Source organism: Populus euphratica, unplaced genomic scaffold (assembly GCF_000495115.2).
Source record: "Populus euphratica unplaced genomic scaffold, PopEup_1.0 scaffold1577.1, whole genome shotgun sequence".
Classification (NCBI taxonomy): Eukaryota; Viridiplantae; Streptophyta; class Magnoliopsida; order Malpighiales; family Salicaceae; genus Populus; species Populus euphratica.
In genome coordinates this window covers 1-21,420 of record NW_011501422.1, presented here as the reverse complement: position 1 = coordinate 21,420, position 21,420 = coordinate 1, and the positions used below count along the sequence as shown (strand labels likewise).

Below are 21,420 nucleotides of genomic sequence, written 5' to 3'. Positions count from 1 at the left end.
GAAGTTGAATTTTATATTGCTAAAGGCTTAATATTAGACTACTAAATCGGTATCAACTGAAAAGAGGGATAATGTTTGACTGTATGGCCTTGATTGACACAGGTTTGGTAAAAACCTTAATATTATCTCAATGACGGTCTGGTATAATGATAGTAAAGGCGAGTTTCTGAGATGAAGGGAGGCCTAGAAGTGATGTTAGGGGGAGAAAGCCAATATTGAGGATTTGCAAGGGAAGAATAAGGAGGGCAATAATTGAAGTTTGGTTAGGTTCCACTCAATACATGAGTTGTCTTTTGTACAGGATTGGCTATAATGGGACTGGGTGTTGAATGAGATGTTAATGTAGATGCTTTAAAAGAAAGAAGCTTTTCATGAAGTTCATTAAAGAAAATAGATGTGTCACGAGCTTGGACTGCATAAACAAGTTCTTTGTAGTCATCATCAAGGCCATCCATAATTTGTTAGTGAGATCTTCTAGATCTATTAGTGCACCTAATATAGTTGGTTCTTCAGTATGGGCTTTAACAGAGTGAAGATATTGAATTATGTTCTGAGTTTCTTTGGTTGGGTTTTTGAGTTTGTTTTTAACTTGTTTGATGCAACCACATAAAGGTTTAACATACGTGTTGGTAAGTATGGTCGATGCTTATTAAGCAGTCCCTGCATAAGCAATAAAAGGAATAATGGTAGGATAGAGAGAGCTAATTAAAGCATTAAACAGTTGTTTATCCTGACTAATCCAGAGTTTATGATATGGATTTGTGATTGTGATGTTGTCTGCAGTAACAGTGTTTGAAGGGTAGGATGTTAATCCATTAATATATCTAATGAGGTCATATCTAATGAATAAAGTTTCAAACTAAAGCTTTCAGGAGATGTAGTTAGTGGATATGAGTTTGAGAGGTGTTTCTGTGGTGGTATTTATTCTAATGAGAGGAATCTCATGGTGTTGAAGGCTAGAGGGAGAGATAGTATCTAATGAGTTGATTTAGATGGTCATGTTATACTTTGAACAAGGAGGTCGAAGGTGTGTGAAAGAAGAAAGAAACTAATGAAAAAGAGAATTGCGCAATTCTAATACCATGATAAATGGAAGCTTTCTATAATGTGGTTCTGCATTTTCATTAATTAACAAAGCTGTACATATAGGATTAAGAGAAACTAATTAACACTTAAATACAAGGAAGAATACGAGGAAGACTTCTAGTCTTAAGGAAGACTCAATCCATTACTAAATACAAGGAAGTTTAAAGATGAATTATTAATCTTTATTTTGATAATATGACATTGCCTGGTGATGGTACATTTACTATAAAGACGATTGACAAACAATATAATTAATTAATACACGATAAAATTGCAAGGAAAAAATAAATTTTAATAAATATTTTAAACACAATAATATAACTAACATATTGAGTGATTTTTATTATTTACTAATCTTACACAATGATAGCGTTCGATAATTGTACATTTGTCATAGGTAGATGATCAATGAACAATAAAATTATTAATATAGAATCAAATTTCAAGAAAAACAATTTTGACAATATTTAAATATTATAATGTAACTTGTTAAGAGATTGTATCATTTACTAATCTCACCTTATGGTATGACTCAATGATGGTACATCTATCATTGGTAGATAATTACTGTATAACAAAATTGCATATTAAACCATCAACATACAACACAATAAGTCAAAAACATCATCTTCATCACACCCTAAAAAAAGCATCGATATAACAAAACCATCTACTAGTTGATCTAGTGGTAAAAGTATGTGACCAAGGGGTTTTTTCCCTCTATTGTCTTAGGTTCAAGACTCTTTAAGTGGTTCACTTTAAGGATGTAACATTCATGAATTCTTAAGTGTTTCACTTGTAACTACCCATAATATAATAAGTATGTGTAACATATAACCATTAAAGCTTGATGGAAGCTTTGGCTATAAATAATGTTATTTGGTCCCCATACTCACTAACTCAATTACCTTAAGTTTTACACCATCTATATAGAGTGAGTAGAGTTTGGAAGTGCCAAATATATATATAAAGAGAGCAACAAATACGTGAGGAACATCAATGGCTGGAGGTATTGTTTCCTTGTTATTAAGACTTACGATTCTGTTATAAACATATTTATTCCGCATCAATAAATCAAAAATTAAGTTTTACAATAATTAGTTTTTTTTTTGTTTTTTTGTTAAGAATACCCAATAAAGTTGTTATGTAAAACAAATCTACCAAAAATTACCATAATAAGAAAAATAAAATAGATTAGAAATCAAAATCACCAACTAAAGACATATACTTGATAAAGACTAGAAAACTCAAATATTTATTTCAAATAGGAGAAAATTGTTCATTTTATTCCATAGTAAGGGTAGAATTCAACTAATCAGATTCTAAATTTGTTTTCTGTAGGTTACTAGTTTAAGTCTCACAAACCTTAGGGCTACTAAAGATTTGCATGATCATTAACTTCATGGCTTACAGGATTAGTCAAGGTGCGTGCAAGCTAACTCAGATACTCATGTTAATTAAAAAAATATATATTTACCTATAGAATTTTAAAAAATTACAATTTTCATCCTAAATTTTGATGCATGTGTAATAATTTACATTTTTCATTTGACAAGTCTAAAACAAATTGGTAAAAATTATCTGATTATTTACAAGTTTATTATTATATTTTATTTTATAATTAAAAAGTCCTCATTGTGATAAAATAAAAAAAATCCAAGAAATGACATATTTCACCTCCACTTCAAATTTAAATATATATTCTCCATCCAGATCCACAATTAACACTACACAATATTACAATTACGAAAAAATAATAAAAACTGAATATTAGACCATGTCCTTGGTTACAGGCATCCTGTAAAATAAGTCCTAATAGAAATGAAAACTATAATGATAAAGTTAAACCCTATTTTAAAACAAAAGTTATAAGAACCCAATCTTTTACTATGTATACACTCATGTTTCATTGTGGTTTTCCATATTGAGATTATTATTTTATTTTTAATAATTTAAGTCTTGTAGCATGCTTTTAAGGGCAATATGTTATTTTTCACAAGATATATTTGTTATTACAAGATTGAATAGAAATAGATAAATCTTTTAATCTTTTATTTGTTTAGTTTAATGTCTAAAATACACTCAAAAGTTGAATTTCCTTCATTGTTATTATAGGGGGTGTATTAAGGCATAGTATTACTAGAGTACATTTTTAGTCAAATAATATATAGCTAAGATTAAAGAGGGTTTCAGTCTTTTTGTTTTATTATTAATATTGTGTAGGATCAGGGCACTTAGATATTTGTATTAATTAAATTAAAAGAGAAAGAAAAATTGTTGACATATGAGAGACACTCATGCTTTTTGGACGACGTGTACGATATCTCTTGATGGCCTAATACTACAATCTAAAATGGCATTTGATGCATCTTTCTACCCCTTTCATAGTGGTGAGGGGCGTGTAGCCATCCCATGCATGGTGAAGCTTTGATGATGTTTTTTCTTTTTCTTTTTTTTATTCTCTCTTTAACCTTGAAAAATAAATATATTGTCCTTGCAAAAAAATCAAAAATGTGTTTTATTTGTTAATTTTATTACATTTAGTCCTCATTATTTTAATGGTTTCAAATTTGATTTCTTTGTTTTTTTAATTTTGTCATTTAAAATTTGATTTTTATATCAAATTTATTATCTTATTTTATGATATTTCAGGTTTAGCCCTATATGTTTTTATTTCTAATTTTGATTCTTAGAATTTTTATCAATTTTTTTTAATTTTATCCTTTTATCCATGATCTTGTTTTATAATTTTTCATATTTGGTTCTCATTCTCTTGATTTTTATTTTTGTTTTGGATTATTTTGTGAATTTATTTTTTCCCTGTAATTCAAAATTTGATGATAGTATAGATTTAACCCTTAATGTTTTGATTTCTAATTTTTATTATTAGCACTTTTATCAAATTTTATTTCTTTTTTTCAATTTCATCCTTGGATTTATAATCTCTATATCTTTTAATTTAGTCTTCATTCTCTTGATTTTTATTTTTTATTTTGAATTCATTTGTTAATTTGATTTTTTTTCAAATTTTCCCCTCAATTAAAAATCTAAGGTTGTCCTCTCAATTTTTGTTTTTTTTTTCAAATGAGGTCCTTATTAATTTAATTGCTATTTTTTATCTTTATATTTTTTTTTTTACTTCATCATTCAATATTTGATTTATTGAGATTTGATCACTTTGGTTTTTCCCATTATTTTTAGACACGACCCTGGAGTCAATCTAAGACAAATATTAGGTCACAAATTGAGTGAATTGACTTGAGTGAATTCAAGTCAATCAAATATTTTTATTTTATAAATAAAAAAAGATATCATTTAAAAAAATAATAAAATAAAGAAAAATAATCAATAGGCTTTCACTAGATTTATCTCGAGTTAACTAGGATATGGGTTAACCTGGATTTTTTACCATTAATTTTACACGGGATCAATTCTCCTCCAATTTCTTTTAAAACCCTGCCCGGTCTAATCCCTAGGTTATCTGGATCATAAGTCAACCTATCGGGTCGAGCTGATTTTGAAAAAGTGGTTTTATAACTACGGTGCTTTCGACTTAATCGCTTATTAAGATTATAGATTTGAAAAATTAACACGAGTTGATATTATTGTTTTACTAATTACATCTTTTGAAGTTATTTATTATGAAAAATAAACTTTATTATTTTTTTTAATTTCTTTTCAATCAAGTTATCCTTTTATCTCATGATTTGAGTAGGAAATTTGGCTATTTGGTGCATACTTTAGGCATATGACAACCTGCAGCAACTCTAGAAGGTAAAGTAAAAGGCTCAAAAGGGCCCTGGTAAGGTGATAAATCCTCCAAATTAAAAGTGGGATTAATATTCATATTATTATGCAAATCAAAACAAGTATTATATCAAAGTTTATATAAAATAGAAAAGGGATGAACAGCTCAAGTTTTTGGGAAATCTCTCAGGACGAACTAAGGTGAACCATGACAAACTTACTTGCATTGAATTACTTATTTCTACAATGCATATCAAAAGAAAGATTATAATTTTCAATACTTAATGCTATCTAATTCCACGTAAACCATGGATGTGTTGGGCAAAAGATTCAGCAAATGCAAAAATGCAGACTTTACTAATTGAACGATCGATAAAGTAATTACAAGCAAACTCAATAGTGGGTAAAATAAAATCCAATTACCTTGTTTCTTCCCAACAAGACATCTAAGCATGTAATTTAACAATTTTTCTAAAACTAATTTAATATGTGAAGCATCAAATATTTTATGACATGCAATAAAATATTTCATTTTAAAAGCATATCCATCATAACTAAAATAGAATATGAGGCAGGGGAATTTCTTCTATATTCTTAGCATAATAATGTTTATTGCATTACTTTATTGATAGTTAAGATTTTTAGGTTTTGAAGAGTTTAAAAAAAAATCAAAGATGTAGCTTGAATCATGCATAACTTTTAGATCAAGCTGAAATGTTAACAGAACATTTTGAAGGTCCTATTTCATATTGATTTAAAAATTTCATAATTATTAGAAATAAAAAAGGTCTTCAAATAAGGCTTGGAAGTTACCATACGAGATTTATTTATCTTATTGTATTTGGATTATTTTTTCTATTTAGTTTAGGACTTTTTATTTAATTAATATTTTACTATCTAGGGATTTTAATGCTAGATGAATTCTACTACTTAAGTAAATTTTAAATAGCAATTATTTTCTATAAAGGATTTTATTTTTAATTAAGAATCATTTTCTATAAAACGATTTTAAAACTAATACAAATAGGATTTCAAATTTATTTTAATATGAAGACTATTATTAAGATTTTATAAGACATTAAAGAATTTTCTCTAAATTTCTCAATAGTTTAGGTACGAAACCGTAAGATTTGAGAACTCTAACTTTTATCCATGTTATAAATCATGTCAGTTGATATCAGAGCAGGTTGGTCTCTTTAATGGATGGAGATGATAGCAACCAATTGACTGGAGACCCTTCGAGACATTGTGTGGTTCATGAGAAACTAAATAGTTGGCAATAGAGGTTTGATCATTTAAAGCAAAACAAAATTAAACTAACTTAACTTACCTAATGGGTAGTTAAGAAGATGACTTGCATGGAGACTTATTTCAAGATAAACCAAACCCTATATCTATTTTTGAAGTGGATGATATTTTATTTTATAATAGAAAACTTTTGAAGAAATTTTTTTTTTAAATTATTGACAAAGTTAAAAGTTTATTTTTATTTCAACAAGGTTCCTTAATGTCATACATAAATTTTTTTATGGAGCAAGAAAATAATGGTTTAAATTTCTAAATTTTAGAGCTCTTGGTATGTTTTTAATTTTATCTTAGTAAAATTTAAGATAATCATTATTTTGAATAGAAAGTATAAAATGGATCTTTGAATTAAATTTTGAAGTTATATTAGTCTTATTAATACATGCTACTCAGAAAGGATATGAGCTACATCCATAAATAAAACACTATATATCATCGTAAATTCCATTTTTATAGTCTTCGGAATAAAAACGTATTTTAGCCACAGTTATAATAGTCTCATTAATACATGCTACTCGAAAAGGAATTGGATGCTTCTCGACTTTCAAATCCAACCTCCCCAACAATCTTCAAAACCACATTCATTGGTAATTCCTCCATCAATCACCAGCTTTCAAGATCGATTGTCACTCTTACTACATGCATGGACAATGCCAGCACGTCTTCGTTCATCATTGCTCATAAGAGTAGATAAACATGCTGGTCAACTTCCTGCAGATCATCTTCATAACAATTCTCATTTCCTGAGAACTTTAGAGGATCCATAACTTGCTTCTCGCGCTTGTAATTGTCATTATCCTCGTATTTCTACTCTAAAATTAAGGTGCGATTTAAACAATCAGATGTGAACAGATAAAGGCTTATACTTTACACCACAATATCTACCAAACAACCACAATATCTACCGATCAACACATAACTTTCGTTTTATTTTTAATTTAATTACAATTAGTACTATCAAATTTGAACTAACCACTTATCAATGACAATTTTGTTTTGTATGCCTAATTTGCATAGTTGATAATGAACTTGTTTTTTATATTATCATTCAGAATGAAATTCAAGAAAAGACTCCAATAAATAAACTTATCATGAATACATCATTAATTTAATTCATCACTTTGAGTTAGGATGATTGATTTGCTAAATTATATGTATAACAATTGATTAAAAATTCCTCTCATCGAGTTACAGTTATATATAATCTCAAAAAAACAAAAAAGTCCTCATGCGAAATAATCTCTAGAGTCAACTTTGAAAGGGGAAAGTATATAGTTTGTTTTTGGTTGATAAGAAAAAAAAATATTGTTTATAAGGTGTGTTATGTGACCCTGAAATGTCCAAAATCCCTTTAAAAAGCTTGAAAGAAGGGTTTGATGATTACCACTGAAATGGTTAATTAAGACATGGAGAGAACGCCATATTTGACTAACGGCTAGCTCACCTCTTTTGACAGATGAGGATGATCGGACTCACGAAACACATTCTAAATACCCAAAAAAGTTAGCCCTAATTATATGGCTTTCCTTCGAACTGTACCAGCTTGCCAATCTGTACATGTTTTCTGCATTGGATTGCCATGAGAATCATGACTAGGAAAGGGAAGAGCTAGCATTTGTTAAGTTTGAATGAAGAGAAAAAAAGTAGACCAGCTATGGTCGAGGATGAAGGCAGCATTTGGCTGCCATTTCACCGTTAATCATGCAGCAATCTATCCCATGTTACGAAATGACTATATATGACCCTTCAATTTTCAATGAGTTAATTATAATTTGATTCCACTGTTTAATGGAATAATTAGTTTTTTTTTTTTTTGTTAAGAATACCCAATAAAGCTGTTATGTAAAACAAATGGAGCAAATATTACCATAATAAGAAAAATAAAATAGAGTAGAAGTCAAAATTACCAACTAAAGACATATATTTGATAAAGACTAGAAAACTCAAATTTTTATTTCAAATAGAAAAAAATTATTCATTTTATTTTATAGAAAAGATGAAACTTATTATCTGTAAGTTACTAGTTTGAGTCTCACAAACATTAGGCTACTAAAAATTTATATGATCATTCACTTCATGGCTCATGAGATTAGTCGAGATGCATACAAGTTAATTTAGATATTCATGTTAATTAAAAAAATTACACTTATCTATAAAATTTTAAAAAATTACAATTTTCATCCTAAATTTTGATGCATGTGTAATAATTTACATTTTTCATTTGACAAGTCTAAAACAAATTGGTAAAAATTATCTGATTATTTACAAGTTTATTATTATATTTTATTTTATAATTAAAAAGTTCTTGTTGCGTTAAAATAAAGAAAATCTAAGAAATGACATATTTCACCTCTACTTTAAATTTAAATATATATTGTCCATCCAGATCCACAATTAACATTACACAATATTACAATTAAGAAAAAATAATAAAAACTAAATATTAGACCATGTCCTTAGTTACAGGCATCCTGTAAAATAAATGCTAATAGAAATGAAAACTATAATGATAAAGTTAAACCCTATTTTAAAACAAAAGTTATAAGAATCCAGTCTTTTATTATATATATACTCATGTATCATTGTGGTTTTTCATATTAAAATTATTATTTTATTTTTAATAATTTAAGTCTTGTAGCATGCTTTTAAGAGTAATATGTTATTTTTCACAAGATATATTTGTTATTACAAGATTAAATAGGAATAAATAACTCTTTTAATCTTTTATTTGTTTAGTTTAATGTCTAAAATACACTCAAAAGTTGAATTTCCTTTATTGTTATTGTCGGGGGTGTACTCAGAGCACAATATTACTAGAGTACATTTTTAGTCAAATAATATATAGCTAAGATTAAGGAGGGTTTCAGTCCTTTTTTTTTTTAATTGTTAATATTACGTGGGATCAGGACACTTAAATATTTCTTAAGACAAGTACAAGATTTATTTACCTTATTGTATTTGGATTATTTTTTCTATTTAGTTTAGGACTTTTTATTTAATTAATATTTTACTATCTAGGGATTTTAATGCTAGATGAATTCTACTACTTAAGTAAATTTTAAATAGCAATTATTTTCTATAAAGGATTTTATTTTTAATTAAGAATCATTTTCTATAAAACGATTTTAAAACTAATACAAATAGGATTTCAAATTTATTTTAATATGAAGACTATTATTAAGATTTTATAAGACATTAAAGAATTTTCTCTAAATTTCTCAATAGTTTAGATACGAAACCGTAAAGTTTGAAAACTCTAACTTTTATTCATGTTATAAATTATGTCAGCTGGTATCAAAGCATGTAGGTCTTTTGATGGATGAAGATGATAGCAATCCAATTCACAATGCAGGACGGGAGACCCTTCAGTGCATTGTGTGGTTAAGGAAAAACTAAATAGTTAGAAATAGAGGTTTGATCATTTGTAGCAAAACAAAATTAATCTAACTTACCTAATGAGTAGTTAAGAAGATGACTTGCAGGGAGACAGGTGAACCAAATCCCAAATCTATTTTTTAAGTTGATGGTATTTTATTTTATAATAGAAGACTTTTGAAGAATTTTTAAAAAAAATTATTGACAAATTTAAAAGTTTATTTTTATTTCAAGAAGGTTCCTTAATGTCATACATAAATTTTCTTTTGGAACAAGAAAATAATGGCTCTTGGTATGTTTTTAATTTCATCTTAGTAAAATTTAAGATGATCATTATTTTGAATAGAAAGTATAAAATGGATCTTTGAATTAAATTTTAAAGTTATATTAGTCTTATTAATACATGCTACTCAAAAAGGATACGAGCTATATCATCGTAAATTCCATTTTTATAGTCTTCGGAATAAAAACGTATTTTAGCCACAGTTATAATAGTCTCATTAATACATCATCAATACATGCTACTCGAAAAGGAATTGGATGATTCTCAACTTTCAAATCCAACCTCTCTCCAACAATCTTAAAAACCACATTCATTGGTAATTCCTCCATCAATCACCAGCTTTCAAGATCGATTGTCACTCTTACTACATGCACGGACAATGCCAGCACGTCTTCGTTCATCATCGCTCATAAGAGTAGATAAACATGCTGGTCAACTTCCTGCAGATCATCTTCATAACAATTCTCATCTCCTGTGAACTTTAGAGGATCCATAACTTGGTTCTCGCGCTTGTATTTGTCATTATCCTCGTATTTCTACTCTAAAATTAAGGTGCGAGTTAAACAATCAGATGTAAACAGATAAAGGCTTGTTATTTTCTTCATATCACCCCAAAAACCATTGATAAGTCTCCTGAGAGAGAAAAGGAGCCTCGTGTAACTCACGACTATAGCTAGGAAGATACCTCTTTCAGCTTTTGTTTCGTAACATCCCACCGACTTGCAATTTCTCATTCAGAATTATACCAACCCTTACTGACTTCATTCTATATTCAAAACCATGACTAACTTAACTATATTAGATTTTACTCTTGTTTAATTTAGCAGGTCATCAATTACCTGCCTGTTCAAGCTCTAAAAGCCGTTCATTTCCCAATCAGTTCACATTTACTAAAACATATTGGAAATAAAGAAAACAAAATACGCATACAAGTAGATGAGGTTCTTAGCAGATATTTCACCAGTCCATCAAAAAAGCGCAACTTATTTACACTAAGACCTCCAAAGGAGCAGTTCATCATCACCGATCCATCATCCAAACTACACATTTAAGTAAACTGCACATTTCGAAATGTAGTATTAAGCTGACAGAGAACAGTAATACCAAGCATTTTTCAAAGAAATGATCATGCAACCAACAAGACGCATGGAACATCTCATCTATCCTTTCAAGAAGCTGCTTCCATATCTGCAAGACACAGAAAAGATTACTAGAATTTAGCCTTAACGCAAGCAAAGGAATACTGAAATCAACTTTCTTATAAATACATCATGTTCTTATATTTTTGTCCATTAGATATGAGGGTATGTAATCTTGAATAGAGAAAGAAAGTAGTATTCGGAACTTTGATTCTATTAAGTAGTATTCGGAACTTTGATTCTATTACACTCATGGAATTGCAATTTTAACCTCCAAGATGGTTTCCATAATTGATTCATGCAGCAGTATCAGAATCCTCCAGTTGGTCTCGTGATAATGAGATAACCCATTACACCCCAACAAAGGAATCAATAAAACCATGGAACTTTGAAGTGCTTCCCAGCATAACTGGTAGTCTGGAAGTGGTAGCACATAAAGAACTTGAGAAAGGATGTTGTAGTTAAGACATTGAGAAGAATAATCATTGAAGCAGATGCATATATCATGATGGAACACTATACAACCACACAAGAAATGAATCTAATGTTAGCATGAAATGCTAACTTAGAACAAGTTGATTTACTGGTTTTTCAGGAGTTTAAATGAGTTCGGACGCTACATTTTTCTGACAGCCACGTTGATGTTTGTGAGCAAGCTCGTATGTATTTAAACCCAGCAAGTAACAGGCTGGGTGATAATATCACCATCACCAGGTAATTGTTAAGAAACATATGAACGCAAAATCCTAAGCTATTACGTAAAGCCTTGAAATATGATTTATATTATTTTCTAACATTAAACTACAAGGAAAAATAGTTCCCAACCAAATAAGCCCATAGAATCTCTCTTGATATTTACCAGCAGTCTTTGGGCCACCACAACTATCTTCCTCTGCAATCATTTGCCTCTCTTGTTCGCTATTCATTTATGTGGTCCGTTAGAGATGGTGGTAAAAAGAAACAAGCTAAAGAAACTAACAGGGACAAAAAAAAGAAGAACAAGCCAACAATCATAAAGATGACTATAAACACATGTTTTGATAATTCTAGCACACAACCATATTAGGTTCCAAGGCAGAATTATATATTAAATGACAATTATTCCACATAGACAAACTCTCTATGCGGTCTAGAGAATAATAAATGCTCTGAAACAAACACAAATCTCTCTTTTAAACTTAATATATGATAAACACACCCATGAAAGGAAATATTAGATGAGCAAACTCTCTTAGATGGCAACTTTTTCCTAGGCATGCTAACTACATTGACCATTCCCGATAGTGTCCTCACTTGGAAAAGAAAACTGCTATTGGTGATAGTAATAGGATTAGATCCTTCCAGTACAAGCTAAAATCAACAACACCTATAGAATATGCACGTCAGGTCTTGGTATGCCAAAGGTACCTTTTGGCTTTAGCTACAGTCACTCAGATTTGAAATTACCATCAATGCTTCACCATCACTTAATAGAAAACCACCGAGTTGCATAAACAAGCTGAACCCACCCACCCTCCCACCCCCAAGCACCCCTCCTAAGCTAAACATGAAAGATGTACCCCTGTCATGTGTATCACAACCAAAATTCAATTTCAAATGAGAACACTATATCAAGCCTTGAATGCTACTAACTTTTCCATCTATGTTAAAAATGAAAGACAGAACGTCTTAATCCATGGAATTATCAAATGCTTTTCATTTTCATCCAATGCCTGGTCAAGTTTCTTATGTCTTCCAAGTGATTATTATTGACACAAGCTAATATGACGAGATATAAGTTCAAAGACCAATATTCTTTTAGCTAATCGCCCTCAATCAACCCAAAAAGTGAATGCATTGACAGGGATACATGCCACAAGTACCAAGTTTTCATTTTGAGAATGTAGTTGGAATTTTCAGTGTTGCAAATTGAAGAAGAAAAAATCACATATACAACAGTTCTCAAACACTAGCAGTATTTATCACCGTTAAAGAGAACATGCAAGTTGATTAAAACTAAAAGGCAGACTGGTGACGTTGAATTCCAAGAAGTTTATGAAGTAAATTTAAAGGTCAAAAGTTTGATGGTATTTGAACAAGAACCCTAAAGTTGCATCATTGAACTAAGCAACTAAGACTTGAAACATGGAATGTTCCCTAAGTTGACACTTTATGAATTTATTTGGTGAATAGACCGAAGGCCTGGAATAGCACAAGGGAAAAGGTGTTTGAAGTTAGGATAACTCTACAGCAATGAAAGAGCCAGAGCAAAATAAAAGGGAACATACGAAACATACCTTTAACACAACACCACTCATTAAAATAACAAATAGGCCCCTACTGAGTTGCGTGAAAAATAAAACATGCTGAACCTTACCTCAATGGAAATGACAAAGATGCAGAAGCAATTGTATTTACTCGAAGCACACTAAATTAAAAAAGACACGGAATCTAAGGTTGTCTTCTTCTTTATTAGTTCTCATCAAAATAAAACAGCCAAATTGGCAGAAACGGAAGTTCACAGCATTGACAAGTAGACCATTGTACATGGTGCAAGTAGTGTGATGTTGTAAGCAAACATCAAAATTCTATAACTGTTCGTAGTTTGATATTATTCCTTAATCATCTGTTGAAACAATAAATGCAGAAACATAACGTTCATCAAGTTGATTCTCTCTTGAAGTTTGAAAAGAAATCTCCCAAGTTCATTGTTAAATATAAAAAATCCTCTAAAAACACATTACATGTATTTTCTTTTAGTGAACTATGTTAAATATAAAAAATCCTCTAAAACACGTTACATGTATTTTCTTTTAGTGCACAATCCTGTATATAAATCGTCACAATAGATGTTGCTAAATCAAACTGTTCTTGAATGGTAATAAGGTATGGGTTGACACAAAGGAAAAGTATTAATATCCAAGAAAGACCCCAAAAAAACTGATAGTAACAACAAGAAAGTCTTTCACACCAATATCATTTATCACTGATCAGAAGCCATCCCTAGCATGGTCCTAAACACCCAAATCAAAATCATTACCAATAAGAGGAAAAAAAGCTCCGGCCTAATAGTTATCCAGTGGCCATATTTAAAGGAAGTTTCACTATTCAATGCACTCTCATAGTTATCTGCACTATCAATCTTGCATGAGATTGCCTTTATAATCATAAAGATGACAATTTGGAGCTAAAATGGAAACAAGCTTTGACTGAATAATCACATACAATGATCTAAACCTAAACGGAAAGAAACTAAACTGAAGAAACTAATGGCATAAACTCAAGATATATTTCTTCTGCTAACAATCATAAAGATGATCATACTGATAAACCATGTAATTACCAACTCAAAGCACCATTCGGCTTAAAACACTAGAATTAACCAATGATCGCAACTAATGAAAAGACCATTAGCCTTAATGACATTAATCAATCCAAGAGAATCATAAGCCAATTAAGCATAACAAAACAACAAACAAACTCAAACCTGATTGTTTACCATCCATGTCGTGCTCTTCCGGCTCCTCCTCCATCACCGTACACAACGTCGCCCCACCGTCCCTCTCTGACTCCTCACCAGCGCCACCATCTTTCTCATCAGGAAACCTCACAACAATAACAGGGCAAACGCAATGATGAACACAATAATCACTAACACTCCCTAACCTCCCTTTACTACTCTTCCTTGAAGCACCAAACCCTCTACTCCCCATTACCACAGCACTCAACCCCAACCTCTCAACCTCCAAACAAAGCCTTTCTTTCATATCATGATCCTTCACAATATGAATTTTAAAGGGTATGTTTGCATCAACAAGAGGCTGTGCTATATCATTAGCTTTGGTGCTTGTAAACAGATTAAAATCCTCTTCAATCTTTTGCTGATTCTCTTCATTTTGATCATCTAGATTGTAATTCTCTTTAATTGGCAACGACCCCCAATCAGCACCATAAAGAACATTTGTGGGGCTAACATGGACTAAGATCACTGCATCACCAGCACGTAAGTAGTTTTGAACAGCCCATTTGACAGCAAAAGCACTTTCATCACTGAGATCAACAGCAATTCCTATTCTTCTTTGAGCACAAGTTGTTGGAGTGGTGACATGTAAACGTGGGGAAGGGGGTTGGACTTGAACCACCACGGCTGATTCTGTTGGGGGGTTTTTCTTAGGTGATGGTGAAGATGCCATAGCTGCTGCTAAACAGGAAAAACAAGACACAAAAGCGAATAAACAAGTGATCTGGCTTCTGGGCTTCTGTTTTTGTGGAGTTTGAGAAGGGAATATTTGGTAGAAGAAGCAAACTGTGATGGAAAGATTGGTACTTTGGCTCTTTTTGGAGATGGAGAGAAGAAAGAGGAAAGGAAGGTTCTTTGATTTTGGATGAGAAGGACAAGAGAGGTGTTGGGATGACAAGGGCAGAGGTGGCCCTACTTTGGTTTGGAAGAAGTAAAGAGGTTTTGATCCACAGTATACTCTTTGGATGCTTCTGGATTGGATTTGGGTAAATATGTATTTTTGACCTTATAGATTTATCAATGTTTCACTAATGTCCTCATGGTTTAATTTCTCTCAATGTTATCCTTATAGTCTTTAAAATGGGTCTTAATTTTTCTCTTTATTTTTTTCTTTTTGGATTTGTATGTCCAATTTTATTAAATATTTTACAAGATGAGACTAGATATTGAGATCTCATTCTTTTTACTAACACATTGTACATTTACTATTAATTAATTGCCCTTTGATAGTAAATAATTATCAAAAAGGTGGTTTTTTTCATAATTGCATTTTTTTTCTTTTTTCTCACTCTCAACTCTCCAATAATGTTATAATATACATAGAAAAAATAAAAAATAAATTCAGAAAAATAGGCTATTTAATGGTTAGGATAATATTGTAAATAATGTTTTTGGTTAAAATTTGAAGAAATCACTTTTGGTTTGAGATAATTTCACTCCAAAAAAATGTAAGCATTCAATTGATATTTACTCTTGTCATCAAATATTGGAAAGTTACAATCTATTTATAATAGATAAAATAAAAATAGTGTGAGTTTTGTATTTAATTTGTGGATAGTATTTATTTTTATGATTCAGTTATTTTTTAAAAAAAATTAAAATTAAAATGTTAATAAATCAGGTTATGTGGGAATGCACATATACTCGTACACCTATAAAAATCATATTTTTTTTTTATTAAATTCAATCAATTCAGATAAAATAAATAATTTTTTTCATCCTCTTATTATTCACTAGTATCAAAACTATATAATTTTTTTTTAATAAAATAGAACTATTATCATGTATAAAATTACAACATTAAAAACTAAAGCATAAAATAATAATTCGTCATCCATGAATTATAATATTATTATAAAATAATTTTTTAAATAAAACTAGGAAATGCAATCTCTAAACATGGATATGAACAAAAATAATAAATAATAAATAATAAAAATATTAAATGTGTGATGGGATGAGAGAAGCTCTCACCCAACTAATAAAACCAAATCAATTTTATCCATAATTGGCTTTAAATAAAAGTGTTTATTTAGTTTCCTAAACTAAATTCTGTTTAAATCCTCATAAGACGTCGTCGTTTAGAAAACTAGACCAAATGCACTGCCGTTCGTTCATTTCAAGCAACGGTCGAATATTGTTTGAATTCTCTGAATTTCTTTTCCACTATATAAATCCACTCTCTCTCTCTCTCTCTCTCTCTCTCTCTCTCTCTCTCTCTCTCTCTCTCTCTCTCTCTCTCTCTCTCTCTCTCTCTCTCTCTCTCTCTCACTCTCTCTAAATCTCAACATTTTTCAATTTCTTCGAACGAAAAACTCTCTCTTCCTCTCTCTCTCTCTTTCTCAAGAAACAACAATTTTGTTTTAGCCATTCAAATTCTCTGTATAAAGTTTGATTTTTCGTGTGATCATAGCAAATTTCAAATTAGCTCAAAGGGAGAGTGTTCCTGACACTCAAATTCTCTGTAAGTACCCATCTCTCCCTCTCTCGCTATAATTATACAATCTGTTCTCAAAAGTGTCTTTAACATCTTGTGATTTTATGATTTGTTTTGATCATATTATAGTGATTTGCATGTAAACTTTGTCTCGTTTCCCTCTTTGATTTCTTGAATTTATTAAGGGAGTGGAGAATTTTCAAAGTTGATGTTTTTTCGATCTTTAGTGATCATAGCGAATTTCAGATTCGCTCATAGGGAGAGTGTTCATGACACTCAAATTCTCGGTATGTACCCATCTCTCCCTCTCTCGGTATAATTATACAATCTGTTCTCAAAGGGAGAGTGTCTTTAACATCTTGTGATTTTATGATTTGTTTTGATCATATTTTAATGATTTGCATGTATACTTTGTCTCGTTTCACTGTTTGATTTCTTGAACTTATTAAGGAAGTAGAGAATTTTCAAATTTCATGTTTTTTCGATCTTTTACATTTCAAGGTACTTATATTCTTTCAATTAATTCTTACTTTAAAAGAATTAGGATTATAAGAACAAGAAACCCTTTAATTGGTTAGATTTTAATTTCACTTTCTATTTAATGGGGTTTAAATTTTTTAAATCGGTTTCTCATTATCTTGCAAAAAAAATAGTTGTTTTTTTCTATAATTTGAATTTCTGTTTATGTTTGTGTTGTTAACCTCTGTGTCCATAGCAAATGAATTCTCTAAGTATCGTATGTTTGAGCTTTCTGCTGCCAGATTGTGTTACCTATTTGCTATCAACGAAATTGTTTGCTTGCTAATTATGTCAATTGGGAGTTGGAAATTGAAATGCTAAAAAAATTAACCTTTCCCAATTTTATTTATTTTAAGTTGAAAATGAGAACGTGCATTGCGTATCTATCCCTAGAAAATGATCTTAAAAAATGGAACTCAATGAAACATGATTTCTTTCTTTTTCATGGTTTGTTCACGATTATTTGAGGTGGTTTTTGGTGTAATGAATAATTTATGTTCACTTTACATTTAAAATGGTGGTGTGGCTTATATCTATATATAAACTTTTGTTTTTGGAAATTATGAATCCTGGATTTGCTCATCTTGTAGTATCTACTCTCAGTTTGCTATATGGAAAACACAGTTTTTTGCTTTTCAGTTCATAAATTTTAGTCTAGTCGTGTCTGCTTTAGAGTAAATTGTGGAACTCTGATAATATGAAGAGGCAGTTCTACAGGATAGTAGAGGCAACAGTTGCTCTTGCAAATTATGACTCGTTGATCGGTACATGTTAATTCTTCAACAATCCACTTCTAGGTTGCTTGTTGGGTATATCATATTTCTTATGGTATTCAATCCATAAAGTATATCACCGATGAGTCAGTTTCACCACATTTTGATCCAGTCTCCTGGTTAAGGTGCTAATAGACAGTTCAAAAGTTTCACCAAGGAAAGCAGAACTAATTAAACTGCCAAATTGATGATGTTACATGCCAAACAAACGTTTTTTTATCACTATTCAGATAGCATTTCAGTTGTATCAGAAACCTTTCCTTGTATGGTTCTATCACTTCAGATAGAAAAGTAGATCAAAAAAAGTTAATTTGCAGTGTTGGCATGGACTATTCCTTGTTCTTCTACTTTCTGTAATAGTATAGAATTGTTATGTCTTTTATAGCTATACTAGCAGTTTCTAATTTTTTCGATAACTTGACTCAGGATTTTTTCCCTTTTAGTGAATTATACTTGAATTACTTTGTTATATTTTTCTTGCCGAGTGTACAAAGTGCTTTTGGATGTCAACATTTTCGTTGTTGGCAAAGATGAGTATGGTGAACTTGCTGTAAGTTAAATCATTATCTTTTTTTTCTATGCTTGTTTGTGCAAGGACGCTAGTTTCTGCTTGATACTGAGATCATCTTGAGGTTAAATACTATCCAGCTTGTGTGAGGCTCTTGGCTACATTTTTTAGTTTAAGACTCGCTATCTAAGTGTCAGTTTCTTCTTTGTTGACATAAAATTTCTGACATGCTCTGATGTCTGCTTAGCCTGTCATTAATCACAGCCTACCATTACCTTTCAACAGTATTAGTATTTTTTTGGCGAATCAATAAAATGAAACGATTGGTTCCATTCTAGCACTGAAAAATAATAAAAATGATATAAATGAAACCTTGGTTTCCCCTGTTGACGGTGGGATCTCTTTTGGCTGTGGATGTCATCTGTGATGTAACTGGTTGATGAAATAGCAATTGATAGGCTTTCTTTGTTGCGATGCTTTTGTTTCAATTAGAAGCGCAAATGCCATATTGCCATGTCATCTTGCTGCCCAATATAAGTAAAGTTTTTATTGTATGTAAGGGGTTACAGATGTTTTTCCTTCTTGCAACAAGCAACTGATTTAGGGATTGCTGGAAATTTGTAATATCACATTCTTGATATTTAGTAACTAATGCTACTAGTGGAAGTTTCTCGAGGCCAAATCTCTAGTGAGATTTGGGTAAGAAAATGATTTGACATGGTAAGAAGACAAATCCGTATATGCTTGTTACTGAAGCACTTGTACCCGGGTATTATTCATCCTATGTTCTTATTGACATTATTACAAACCAGTAATGCCAAATGAGAACTATCAAAGCTATTGATCTCCATTTTGAAACTACTCTTTGGCGTTTCTTTTAATTTAGTGACTTGTTTTCTCTTTAATGCTCGCAAGAGTAATACTTGCAGAGGCTGCAGAGCTGTCTACATATTGGGACAGTATCTGTGCACCAAGTACCCCTTCCTCTGAAGGTTCCATGGACCGTTTGGGTGTTGTCGAAAGAGAATCTGTTCAACCTATTTAAAATATACATTTGAATTGCTTGTTTCCTAGATTTGTGGTCCGTACGAGTCCTTAACTTTTCCATCTACATATTGCATGTAATTAGGTCGTTAGTTTTTGAAACATGAAGGCTCCCTGCTTGCATTATTATATAGTACTGCGCCTAAACTCTAGGAAGCTTTGAAGGCCTTATGATATTCTGCCTTTCATAGAGAAGAACTGTGTGGTTATCTTAGCAGTGGAAGGACCCATTGGTTGGCAAGGAAAGGATCCATCAACACATTTTAGGTAGACCATTGGTTCCTTTGTGAATTCCATGATGTTTCTCCCATCATTTCCCAACATTTTAGGTAGACCATTGGTTCCTTTGTAAAAAGACCATTGTCTTTTTATGCTTATGATACTTCGATTTATTTTTTTTCCCAGCGGTGGTGGTTTTATATCATTGGAGAATTTGTTGTTCTTCGAGAGGAATTTAGAAGTACCTTGTTTTGCAACCGTAGTCAATGCTCTGTCGCTTTCTCAGTAGTCTTTCTAGATGTTTTTTTTTTAGCTGACATGGAACCTTGGACCATTATATTACATTTTGATTTTATTGAACTCAACTGTATTTAAGATTAGCTTATTGAGGTTGCTCTATCTCAAGGAATTTGTGGTTATACTTGCAGAAATTCAACGGTCTGAGTCATGAATATGTATATTTCATGATGAACCTTTCCACTCCAACAATCTGTAAGTTCTTCATGGGGGTGTAAGAGAAAACTTTCCCCGTAAGAATCTCTTGGTCTTCATTCATAGTGTCAGTTAGTGGTTCAAAACTTATTTATCTTTTGTCTACATGTATATTGATAGGTCTTTGGCAATGAGACAAAATTCAGAACCTTGGAAAAGGTTAATGGGCAGAAGGTAATTGTTTCTTGGTGTTTTATTCCACACATTTTGCTTTCATCTTGGAATTTATCTCATTGTATTATCTTCACCTAATCACGCTAATAATGCTGATGAAGTTTCTGTAAAGATTCTAATTTGACCAAGGCATTGGAGACATATATGTGGATTATGTTATTACACAAAGTGCAAATGTTGCTGTAGGCTCTGAATATGGGTGGCAAAACTTATACCTGTAAAGAAGCTAGTTGATGCTAATGACCAAGGTATGCTCTCTTGTTCGATCAAATCATTTCAATGTTCAAACTGACAAAATTATTTTGAAATGCTAACTTCAGTATGAATTATTTCATAATGTTTGAAGTAGTTAGTTGATGCTTATATTGAGTTGTGCCCTTCCATCCCAAATAGAAATCTAAGTCCTTTCTTCTTTGGTGATTTGAAATGTACAAAAAGATAGCATTTTCTTAGCTCTTATACATTCAGTGTTGTAGTCTGCTGTTAGCTTCAATATTCTTGCAGTCTTTAGGTTATGACAATTGCATTGAATGAGCTAATGTCCAGCCCATAAGCCTCTTTGGTTTCAAATAGTTGGTCTTGGTTGACTTGATTTCCATGTATTCAGAATCTGTTCGAAATTTGTTCTTTGTAAAAAATGTAGTAGCAGGATCTTTGTTTAGCTTTTAGTTTCTGCAACTCCACCGTTTATCTTTGAACTAAAATGGTTTCTTAGATTTCCCATGCACTCACCGTTTGCGATGGAGTTATGGAGACTAATTGTGGAACCTGAATACTGCTGCTACTGTTAGCTATAGAGAGTGTAACAAATGGGTTGTAT

General features: G+C 31.0%; 1 protein-coding gene and 1 long non-coding RNA gene across 6 annotated transcripts; one reads left to right on the top strand and one right to left on the bottom strand.

Annotated features, from left to right (window-relative positions):
• Positions 1-10,720: 10,720 nt before the first annotated feature.
• Positions 10,721-15,373, bottom strand: LOC105117870 (uncharacterized). 5 transcript variants are annotated; one of them, XM_011015651.1, is made up of 3 exons: positions 14,402-15,373; positions 11,795-11,853; positions 10,721-10,984 (listed from the first exon to the last, which is right to left on the bottom strand). In XM_011015651.1, exons 1-2 carry the CDS (start codon positions 15,105-15,107, stop codon positions 11,834-11,836), a joined length of 726 nt encoding a protein of 241 aa, XP_011013953.1. In that variant the 5' UTR covers positions 15,108-15,373; the 3' UTR covers positions 10,721-10,984; positions 11,795-11,833. The 5 variants fall into 5 exon arrangements, with proteins under 5 accessions (XP_011013953.1, XP_011013956.1, XP_011013955.1 ...); XM_011015654.1 differs by having other exon boundaries at positions 14,414-15,373; XM_011015653.1 differs by lacking the exon at positions 11,795-11,853 and having other exon boundaries at positions 14,414-15,373.
• A 4,267-nt stretch (positions 15,374-19,640) lies between these two features.
• On the top strand, positions 19,641-20,924 carry LOC105117869 (uncharacterized). Its single transcript, XR_840826.1, has 3 exons — positions 19,641-19,982; positions 20,363-20,600; positions 20,702-20,924. It is a non-coding gene; the product is annotated as an uncharacterized LOC105117869 (long non-coding RNA).
• The last annotated feature ends 496 nt before the right edge of the window (positions 20,925-21,420 follow it).